The 12,004-nt window shown below is 40.4% G+C and overlaps 1 protein-coding gene across 4 annotated transcripts in view; it reads right to left on the bottom strand.

Annotated features, from left to right (window-relative positions):
• Positions 1-12,004, bottom strand: part of scfd1 (sec1 family domain containing 1) — a 247,864-nt gene that overhangs the window by 45,512 nt on the left and 190,348 nt on the right. For 3 of the 4 annotated variants that reach the window (XM_041214893.1, XM_041214895.1, XM_041214896.1), the window contains exon 20: positions 5,178-5,231. The exons of the other annotated variant lie outside the window; for it this stretch is intronic. In XM_041214893.1, coding sequence (XP_041070827.1) covers positions 5,178-5,231 — 54 coding nt within the window. The remainder of the gene's footprint in view (positions 1-5,177; positions 5,232-12,004) is intronic. 4 annotated transcript variants of the gene reach the window in all.

The following is a 12,004-nucleotide window of genomic DNA, read 5'->3' as shown; positions in this document are numbered from 1 at the left end:
CTCTGCATAACTGAAGCATAATCTCCCTACTTTTGTATTTAATTCCCCTTGCAATAAATGATAACATTCTCTTAGCCTTCCTAATTACTTGCTGTACCTGCATACTAGCCTTCTGCGATTCATGCACGAGTGTATCCAGATCCCTCTGTATCTCAGAGCTCTGCAATCTCCCATCATTTAGATAATATGCTTCTCTTTTATTCTTCCTACTCTTTTATTTTCCTACATTATACTCTATTTGCCAGACCTTTGCCCACTCACTTAATCTATCTATATCTTTCTGTAGCCTCCTTATGTCCTCTTCACAACTTACTTTCTTACCTAGTTTTCTGCCATCAGCAAATTTGGCGACCATCCCATCCATCCCTTCATCCAAATCATTAATATAAATTGTAAACAGTTGAGGTCCCAGCACTGATCCCTGTGACATGCCACTTGTTACACCTTGCCAACTTGAAAAAGGCCCATTTATGCCTCTCGCTGCTTCCTATTAGCCAGCCAATCTTCTATCCATGCCACTATGTTACCCCCATACCATGAGCTTTTATTTTCCATGATAACCTTTGATGTGGCACTTTATCAAATGCCTTCTGGAAATCTAAGTACTGTAGATCCACTGGTTTCCCTTTATCCACAGCATATGCTACTTCCTCAAATAACTCCAATAAGCTGGTTAAACATGGTTTCCCTTTCACAAAACCATGTTGACTCTACCGGATTACCTTGAACTTATCCAAGTGCCCCGCCAAAGCATCTTAAATAATAGCTTCTAACATTTTCCCTATGACAGATGTTAAGCTAACTGGCCTGTCTCTCTTTCTGTTCACTTTCTGTCTCTCCCCCTTTTTGAATAAAGGAGTTACATTTTCTATCTTCCAATCTAATGGGACCTTGCCTGAAGCTAGGGAGTTTCAGAAAGTTAAAACCAATGCATGAACTATCTCACTAGCGACTTCTTTTAAGACCCTAGGATGAAGTCCATCAGGACCCAGGCACTTGTCAGCCCGCAGCTCCAACAATTTATTCAGTATCACTTCTTTGGTGATTGTAATTTTCCTGAATTCCTCCCTACCTTTCATTTTCTGATTTATAGTGGCTTCTGGGATGTTTCTTGTATCCTCTATAGTGAAGACTGATGCAAAATATCTGTTCAACTCATCTGCCATTTCCTTGTTTTCCATTATCAATTCTCCAGGCTCACTTTCTATAGGTTCAATGCTCACTTTGTTAACTCATTTAAAAAATGAGTTTTTATATTTCTGGCTAGCTTTCTCTCATACTCTAATTTTTCCCTCCTTATTAATCTTTCAGTCACCCTTTGCTGTTCCTTATATTCTGTCCAATCTTCTGGCCTTTCACCTATATTAGCACAATTATATACTTTTTCTTTAAGTTTGATATTATTGTTAACCTTTCTAGTTAACCACGGATGGTGTGTCCGTCCCTTGAACTTTTTCTTATTTGCTGGAATGTATTTATTCTGTGTATTCTGAAATACCCCCTTAAAAGTTTGCCACTGCATTTCTATTGAAATATCCCTTAACCTAATTTGCCAATTCACTTCAGCCATCTCTGCTTTCATGCCCTTATATTTGCCCCCGTTTAAGTTTAAAAACATAGTCTTGGACCCACTCCTCTCTCCCTCAACTGAATGTAAAATTCAATTATATTATGGTTGCTGTTACCTAGGGGCACCTTCACTATGAGGTCAATAATTAATCCTATCTCATTGCACAATACCAGGACTAGTATAGCGTGCTCTTTGGTTGGCTCCAGAACACGCTATTCTAAGAAACTATCCTGGAAACATTCTATGAACTTCTCATCTAGGCTACCTTTGCCCATCTGATTTTTCCCGTCTATATGCAGATTAAAATTGCCCATGATTATCGCCATGCCTTTCTGACAAGCTCTCATTATTTCTTCCTTTATGCTCCATCCTATGTGGTTACTATTAGGAGGCCTGTATATGACTCCCACAAGTGACTTCCTGCCTTTATAATTTCTCATCTCTACCCAAACCGTTTCCACATCCTGATTTCCTGAACTTAGGTCATCTCTCTCTATTGTGCTAATACCATCAACAACTAACAGCTACCCCTCCACCTTTTCCTCACTTCTTGTCCTTCCTAAATGTCATATACGCTTTAATATTCAGGTCCCAGTCCATGTCCTCCTTATTGCCTTCAGTGGTGGGCAAACTCCTAGAAGCAATAATTCAGGACAAAATTAATACTCATATGGACAAATGCGGGTCAATTAAGGAAAAGTTGCAGCACAGAAGGAGGCCATTCAGCCCATCTTGTCCATGCCAGCCCAAGGACACCCAGGTGCCATTTCTAATCCCACCTTCCTGCACCCAGCCCATAGCCCTGCAGCTTACAACACTTTAGGTGCAGATCCAGGTACTTTTTAAAAGAGTTTAAAGTTTCTGCCTCTACCACCAACTTGGCAGTGAATTCCAGACACCCACTGCCCCCTGCGTAGAAAAGTTCTTCCTACACCTTCTGCCACTTATCTTGAATCTATGTCCCCGGTTCTAGAATTCTCCACCAAGGGAAACAATTTTATCCTGTCCACTCTATCTATTCCCCTCATAATTTTGTACACCTCAATCAAGTCACATCTCAGCCTTCTTTGTTCTAAGGAAAATAATCGCAACCTATCCAACTTCAGATATGAAGATAAATTAGAGAAGTTAGGACTGTTTTCCTTGTAGGAAAGCAGGCTAAGAGGAAATTTGAAAGAGGTATTCAAAATCATGAGGGGTCTGGACAGGGTAGATAGGGAGAAACTTTTCCCACTCATGACAGGATTGAGAATGAAGGGGCACAGATTTAAGTAATTGGCAAAAGAGGCAAAAGTGATATGAGAAAAATTTTTTCATGCAGCAAATGGTTAAGGTCTGGAATGCAATGTCTAAGAGCGTGGTGAATGCAGGTTCAATCATAGCATTCAAAAGGGACTGTTACCTGAAAAGGGGGAATGTGCAGGGTTACGGGGAGCAGGCGGGAGAATGGCACTAAGTGAATTGCTCATTCAGAGAGCTGGTGCAAGCATGCTGGGCTGAATGGCCACCTCCTGAGCTGTAACAATTCTGTGATTCTGCTTAGTCAATAGTGCTTTTAGTCACTGATTACAGTAAAAGCTTTTTTAAAAATGAAATCTGGTAGTGTCATTCTTTCAGCTATTAACTGGAAGTTCAAATCTCTTTTTTTAAATATAAATTTAAGGGTCTCTACAGAGATTGTAATACATCATGTGCACTTTGCCTATAGACAGGTCCTTGGCTCAATGTCTGCTGATGTTTCATCCTGAGCCATTTCCTTGGCAGCTTTCTTATTGGTGATTTGCCATTGTCTTCCACTCTCAGGGACAGGGTGAGGAGGCAGTCCTAAGTCTAACCCAACCAGAATGGGAACCAAACCAGTGCTGTTGGCGCTATTCTGAACCACACGCTAGCCATCCAGCCAACTGAATCCCCCATTATTCAATATAATGCATGTAAACAACTTGAGGCCTTTTCCCCCTCCTATACATCACAAACTTTCCCCCTTGTGCATTTATATCATTGATTTTGTTTGGCTGTTTGGGACAGATAGCCTTTGCCTTTTTCTTGCTATACTTATTTCTTCAAGTCAAATCAGGACAAAATGAGATTATTGATACAGGGAAGACAGTGCTTAGTGGTAATGTCATTGGTCTAGTAATCCAGAGGTCCAGGCTAATGCTCTGAGATGTATATGGCAGATATTGTTTATTGCAGGAGTGTCATAACACAAAGAACTTATGCACTTCTGACGATTATCAATTCGAGTTTGCAGAAAAAAGACGTTGTCAAAACTTTTCATCTTGCATTCATCAGGACAATTTACATGAATACCAAATGTAAAGGGAACAACAATTTATACTTCATGAGATGAAAGTCCTGATTGGTTGGCAAGTGGACTCTAGCGCATTCTCCATGGCAATGCCTCCATCAATCAGTTAACTGATGACTGACAGTTAACTGCTAAGATCTCTTTAAATTCAAACCAGGCAGGTTGACTCTGATTGGACAATGAATTGCCCTGGGGAATGAGCCCCGAGGGAGTAAGGAAATTCTTACATGCATATTGACACGCACATTGTGGGATTCAGAATGACTTGCCCAATTTTCATATGCAACGTGAATGTCTGGCACCGTTGCAAGGCCAACCCAGACACACATATCTGTAAATCCAACAAAGGGACTAAAATAGCCATCCTTAACAAGCATGACTATATCAACAAAATGCACAGTATTCTTAATGATGCGTCCAAATGCTTATCCATTGGACTTGCCACTCAGCATGACTGGACAGCCTTGCTCGAAAGCAAGCTAAAAAAAAACGCTTGTTGGGCCTATCTAAGAGCAATGAATTGCCGGGTAATATTTATGATAAGATTCGTCCTCACGGCTCACTGCCCTCTTATCTATGACAGGTTCTATTAAACATGAATTGGTCAAATAGTTGGACGAGTTGCTACAACCAGTTCTGAGCAAGTTTTCCACATAAATGGTGAAGGATTCCTTCACATTTGTCAAGACCACATAGGACTTTCATATCAATAGCAACGCCGAATCCATGTGCTCGCTTGACATTGCTAGCCTATTCATCAATGTACTGCTCAAGGAAGCCATAGACATTTCCACAGGAGCACTATATCATGGCGATCTAGACGCGTCTCCATTGTGTGAATCAGTATTCATTGAATTTATGAACTCAGCAACTCGTGCAGTTGAGTTTGGTTTTAGTAACACCCAAATGTATGCCCAAATAGATCGTATTGCCATGGGATTCCCCTCAAGCCCAGCTCTAACAAACATTTTTGTTGGGTTCCATGAGAAAAGTGTCTTTGATGGAATGACACCCAACCTACTACCCCTTCCAATACATTTGCTATATTTGAATCTGCAGCTGCATGTAAGAATTTCCTTATACATCTTGAAAGGCTCCATAAAGTCGAAACCGACGTGGGGAAGTCAAAACAGGGTGCCAATTTATAAATATTGTTAAGTGCCATCCGTCATAACTCAACCGTCGTAAAGTCGAGGACTACCTATATTCTCGAGTGAAGTAAAGATATTGGGGATAATTTTAAATTTCATCTTGTCTTTCTGATCTTACAATTTTAATGCTAGGAATTTTACTCACAGGGTTGGATTTCATCTCTATTAGGTTGTCTAAGATACGAGTCACTGGCAGATTCTGTAAAGGACATAATCAGAAATACATTAGTTATAGGCTATGAAGAATGGCAGCAAAATATTCATAAAGGTTCCAGTCATTTTACTGAACTCCTTTGATTAAAATTTTTTATTAATACTAGTCTCGACATTATATGAACCACAGTATTCTGACATTAAAAAGGTTATATAACAAGGATTACATCACGTTATTTGTTCAGTGTAGACATCATCCCACATCAATGGTACAGTGAATGGGCTGCTGACATCTACCATAACTTCCACTGCCAATGTCTCTCCCAGAAAAGGAAAATAAAGCAAAATAAAACTCCCTTGTCTTAAATCTAATACACACCACAAACAGCAACAACTTGTATTTATTCAGCACCATTAATGTTGGAAAATATCACAAGGCACTTCACAAGGGTGCCAAACAAAATTTGACACTAAGCCATGTAAGGGTGTAGCAGGACAGATGACCAAAAGGAGCATCTTAAAGAAGGAAAGAGAGGTAAAGAGTTCTGGAATTCCCTCCCTCTATAAGAGAGCTGAGAGCTTTGGCATCTGATGCCAATGGTGGAGTGATTAAAATTGGGAATGTTTAAGATGTCAAAATGTGAGAAACAAAGATATCTCGGGAGATTGTAAGGCTGGAGATTTTAAAGGATCAAAGCCATGGGGGAAATTTGAAAACAAGGATGAAATTTTAAAATTGAGGCATTTTTTAACCAGGAGCTAATTAAGATCAGGAAGCACAGGGGTAATGGGTAAACTAGACTTGGTGCGAATTTGGACTTACGTAGCAGAGTTTTGGATGACTTCAAGTTTCTGAAGGTAGAACTTGGGAGGTCAGCCAGGAGTGCATTTAAATAGTCAAGTCTACAGGTAACAAAGCCATGGATAAGGATTTCAGCAGCTGTTTCAGCCTCAGATAGTTGCCAGGGATGGAGTCAGTGGCCAGGGACTGAAGACAATGACTTGGGTCTTCCCACTATTTAGTTGGAGGAATTCAACAAGCTGACAATTTAGAGACTGTAGATGTGTAAACTGATGCTGTGTTTTTGGATGACGTCATTGAGAAACAGCATGCAGATGAGAAATGGCATTGGGTGACAGGGGAGCACCAGAGATGAAGCCATTGCAGGAAGTGAAGCCATTGCAGATGCCTCTAGCTATGATTAAATAGATAAAAATGGAAGCTGTTGAGTGCAGTCCACGTAGCTGGACAACAGAGGAGGTATTGAAGGAGGATGATGTGGTCAACCATATCAAAGGCTGTAGACAGGTCGAGAAAGATGAGGGGGTGTTAGTCTACTTTTGTCATGGTCAGAGAAAAATGCATTTTTGACTTTCATAACAGCCATTTGCTTTTTTCAACATAAGAGAGTAAGTGATTTGCTAGTCTCTAGATCCAGTCAGAAAATTGATTATCCACCATTTCTTGCAACGTTTTACGCACAATTTTGTGTTCAGGCAGCAATTCTGGCCACGGGAGGTAAAGAAATCCACTGGATGTGTTCTGCTTACTCATGGCCACTTGCCAGAATTAGAAAAACACAAGCACAGCCAAGCAGCATTAATTTATTTCATTAAAATTAATTGTGTTACCCCATGCAGTCGCTTAACTGCATTCAAGAGAACTTTTTTAAGCTAGCAGGTAACAAGCCCAATGAAAGGGGGTGGAATTCTAGATTTAGTCTTAGGAAATGAAACTGGACAAGTGGATGAAGTAGCAGTGAGGAGATAGTGACCGTGATATAGTTAGATTTAGCATCATTATGGAAAAGGACAAAGATAGAACAGGAGTAAAAGTTCTAAACTGGGCGAAGACAAATTTTATAAAATTGAGAGATAAATTAGTGAGAGTGGACTGGATTCAGCTATTAGAAGGAAAATCTGTGTCAAATAATTGTGAGATTCTACGGGCACAGTGTAGACATGTCCCCACAAGTACTGCCAAGACTAGAGCCCCCTGGTTATCCAGAAGCATATCAGCCAAGATAAAGCAGAAAAAGAAAGCTTATGACAGTCACAAAAGACTTAATACTGTAGAAAGCCTAGAGCAGTATAGAAAATACAAGGGTGAAATAAAATTGGAAATTAGGAAAGCAAAGAGAGGGTACAAACAAATATTGGCAGGTAAAATCAAAGAAAAGCCTAAGATGTTTTACCAGTACATAAAGAGCAAGGGAATAATGAAGGAAAAGGTAGGGCCTATCAAAGATGTACATGATAACTTGTGGGTTGATGCAGAAGATGTGGGCAGGGTTCTCAATGAGTACTTTGTCTCTGTCTTCACTAAGAAGAGGGATGATGCAGACATTCTAGTTAAAGAGGAGTGTGAAATATTAGATACAATAAGCATAGTGAGAAAGGAAGTACTAAAGGGGCTAGCATCCTTGAAGGTGGATAAATCAGCAGGCCCAGATGGATCGTATCCCAGGCTGTTGGAGGAAGCGAATGCTTTGAGAATCATTTTCCAATCCTCAATAGGTACAGACAAGGTCCCAGAGGATTGGAGCTCTGTGAATCATTATTTTAAAAAGGTGCGAGGGATAGGCCAGGAAATTATAGGCAGTCAGTCTGACTTCAGTGGTGGGAAGATTATTGAAAATAATTCTGAGACACGGAATAAACCGCCACTTAGAAAGGTATAGATTGGTCAGGGATAGTCAGTATGGTTTTGTCAGGGGAAGATCATGTCTTACTAACTTAAATAATTTTTTGAGCAAGTAACAAGGAGGATTGATAATGGTAGTGAAGTGCATATTGTCTACATGGATTTCAGTAATGCATCTGGCAAGGTCCCAAATGGCAGACTGGTCAGGAAAGTGAGATCTCATGGGATACAGAGGAAGGTGGCAAGTTGGATCTAAAATTGGCTCAGTGACAGGAAACAAAAAGGTAATGATCGATGGATGTTTTTGCGAATGGAAAAGAGTTTCCAGTGGTGTTCCACAGGGCTTAGGGTTGGGGCCCTTGCTATTTGTTGTATATATTAATGATTTAGGCTTAAATGTGGGCGGCATGATTGGGAAATTTGCAAATGACACAAAAATTGGTCATGTAATTGATAGTGAAGAGGATAGCTGTTGGCTGGTTGAGTGGGCGGAGAAGTGGCAAATAGAATTCAAACCAGAAAAGTATGAGGTAATGCATTTGGTGAGGGCAAACAAAGCAAAAGAATACTCAATAAACAGCAAGTTATTGAGAGGGGTTGAGGAAGTGAGAGATCTTGGAGTGCATGTCCACAGGTCCTTAAAGGGGGCAGGACAGGCGGACAAAGAGGTCAAGAAAGCACATGGAGGTACTGAATACATAAGCAGGGATGTAATGGTGGAGCTGTATAAAACACTGGTTAGGCCACAGCTGGAATTTTGTGTACAGTTCTGGTCACCACAGTCCAGGAAGGACATAATTGCTCTGGAGAGAGTGCAGAGGAGATTGACAAGAATGTTGCCAGGGCTTGAAAATTGCAGCTATGAGGAGAGATTAAGTAGGCTAGGGTTGTTTCCTTAGAACAGAGGAGGCTAAGGGGTGACCTAACTGAGGTGCACAAAATTATGAGGGGCCAAGACAGGGTAGACAGGAAAGACTTGTTTCCTCTAGCTGAGGGGTCAATTATCAGGGGGCATAGATTAAAGGTGATTGGTAGAATGATTAGAAGCAACATGAGTAAAAACATCTTCACACAGAGGGTGATGGGCATCTGGAATTCACTGCCTAAGTTGGTGGTTGAGGCTGAAATGCTCAACTCATTTAATAAGTACCTGGATCTGCATCTGAAGTGCTGTAACCTGCAAGGCGATGGACCAGAAAGTGCTGGAAAGTGGGATTAAAATGAGCAGCTAGTTTCTTTTTTCTCTTTTTGGTCAGCGCAGACACGATGGGCTGAATGGCCTCTTTCTGCACCATAACTTTTCTATGGTTCAGATATCCATCTACAATATCTGTAGTTATTTCCCGGTGTCCCAGTTTTATTAACGTAATCCATGATAAATTCTTATGCCTACATTTGTAATAAAACTGTCTCTAAATTTTCACACAGTGATTAACTCCTCCCAGCAGCAGTGGTTCTGTAGCACTTTTAGTTTTGTGTCTCCTAGTTCTTCAACCTGCATTGCAGAGAAACACCTATACTCCAAACAACTTTAATTCTCTCTCCTCCCAAATTACTGTAAGTTTTTCTAAGTATAAATAATATAAAATCAAAGCATTATATAATGGATAGACATTAAAATACAGACTCAATATGTCTATATGCCCTGACCCAGTTAACCCTGGTCCTTTAACTGCACTTCACCAGAAGACCAGACAGCAGATGGGATTTTTATGCCTCCGTCAGTTTTGGAACACAGGTGGAAGGGCTTTAAAAATTTGCTGCCGAGACCCGATTCCTGGATTCCAAACTCATTCTTGTTTCCAGAAATTTTTGCCAGCGCAGGATAAGGGCAAAGATATTGAGCCCACATGCAGCACTCCCTCCCTTGACGGCTCCATTCCAGATGTAGGAATTTCAGACCACCTGCAATTTTAATGGAGTTCAGGCCAAAAAAGGCTTTTGCAAGAGACATAGTTCACAGCTCTTCAGATGCATCATGAACCATGGGCGAGCTCCAGGCTGGAGTTGGGAATAAAAAAAAACAATCAGGGCATTCAGCATTCCTTTTGAAAAACATTACCCCTCTTACCTGCTCATAAAACTGTCAAGCAAAAACAATGAAATTCTCATTGAAGAATCTTTTAACCCTGTCCAAATAAACAGAGGCATGGAAAAACTTCAAAGAAAGGTCAAGTTATTACAAGATAATAATGCTATCAAACAAAACCAGCAGTACCATTTAGAAAAAGTGATTCTGGTCATCTGTTCAGCTTGCTTCTGTTGATAGTGTTGCCAAATGGGCTCATTATGAATGCTTAGCTAAGTTCAAGAATGATGAATGGACTCAGCCCAGCAGGGATTTGTTTACACAATTGCAAAGGGGATTGCTAGATTTGTCTGATTGTCAGCTTTAATAACTTAGTAATAACTTATCTTTATTTGAAATGTTTTTTCATTGCCAGTGTGTTTATTTGGATCAGATTAAAGATTCCTTTCAATGGAAATTTCACTGGCTTTGTCTAATTTGAAGTTTTATGAGGGGGTAATGGTGGAAATTTTCTTCAAAGGAAATGTTGAACATCTGATTTTTTTCAATTCATGAGCATCTCAAAGTCTTGCCAGTGTTATTATATGGCTTACTGGTTGTGTGCTGAGTGTATACTGAGTGAGTAGCCATGGAGGGAATATAGAGGGGACATGGGAGAATATGAGAGGGCTTGGAGGCGGGGGGTGGGGGGGGTGGGGTTGGTGGAATAGAGGGCCAAAAGACCATGAATACAACTGGGCTTATGTCCCAGTAAATGGAGGTTGGTCTTCTAACCTGCCAGCTTTGCCATTCACCCACTTCAGGCCTGCCTCTGGATACAGCAAGCCAGTATCCAGCCCATGTTAGTCTTCCTAACATGAAAAAAAAGGGCTCCTCCAGGACAGAAACAGGATCAAAGGGTCAGCAAAATTCCTGACTCCCGATTCCCGTCTCCTTGTCGAAATCCAGCTTATGATCTTGACTCCCTTAGTACGTTACCACAATAGATTGACTATTCATAAGAAAAGGTAGAGGATGCAATTGTAATAAAGACATCTTTCATGTAACAATAAGCTACTTGAGCTTTCTGAGTCATATTAGGCACAGAAGGAAGCCATTCAGCCCATCAAGTCGAAACCAGTTCTCTATGGAGCAATCCTGTCAGTCCCATTTCCCCGCTCTATCCCCATAGCCCTGCAAATCTATTTCATTCAAGTGCCCATCCAATTTCCTTCTGAAATCATTAATAGTCTCTGTTTCTGTCACCCTCGTCAGCATTGAGTTTCAGGTCATTACTACTCACTGTGTTAAAAAGATCTTCCTCAAATTTCCCCTGCATCACTTGATCAAAATCTGTGTCTCCTAGTCGTCACATCATCAGCTAATGGGAACATCTTAATAATAATAAAAACAAAAAACCGCGGATGCTGGAAATCCAAAACAAAAACAGAATTACCTGCAAAAACTCAGCAGGTCTGGCAGCATCGGCAGAGAAGAAAAGAGTTGACGTCTCGAGTCCTCATGACCCTTCAACAGAACTGATCACCATTTAACAGAATCAGTTCTGTTGAAGGGTCATGAGAACTCAAGACGTCAACTCTTTTCTTCTCCGCTGATGCTGCCAGACCTGCTGAGTTTTTCCAGGTAATTCTGTTTTTGAATGGGAACATCTTCCCCATCTACCTTAGCTGAACCTGTCTTAATCTTGTACATCTCTACTCGTACACCTTTTATATATTTATACATCTCTTCTCTCATAGTAGATACTACCTCAACACCGAGGTGAGCTTGCTTCCTTATAACTACTCCCAATCATTCTCTATTTATTATCAATTACACCTTCTTAGAAAGTGTTGTTAATGAAGTTACATGATATGCAAGTTTTTGTTATCAACTAGCTGTCCGAACTCTGAGAGCAAAGTAGCTAAGAGCTGTTTCTTCTAATCCCACTCCTCCCATTCCCAATACACCAACAGTCTCACAATGCTCAACATCACCATCTAAACTACCATCAACTTCCTTTAGTTCAGTCTTATGAATCCTAACTACAAATGTGAACACCAACACCAAACTTAGAAAACAGAACCTTTATTTCAACAATTCAATTTAAGTCTGAATAAGTTAACTGGAATAATTAAGAATCACCCTTATAGAACCCTCTAATGTC

This window comes from Carcharodon carcharias, chromosome 20 (genome assembly GCF_017639515.1).
Source record: "Carcharodon carcharias isolate sCarCar2 chromosome 20, sCarCar2.pri, whole genome shotgun sequence".
Lineage (NCBI taxonomy): Eukaryota > Metazoa > Chordata > Chondrichthyes > Lamniformes > Lamnidae > Carcharodon > Carcharodon carcharias.
This window is presented reverse-complemented; position numbering and strand designations above follow the sequence as displayed.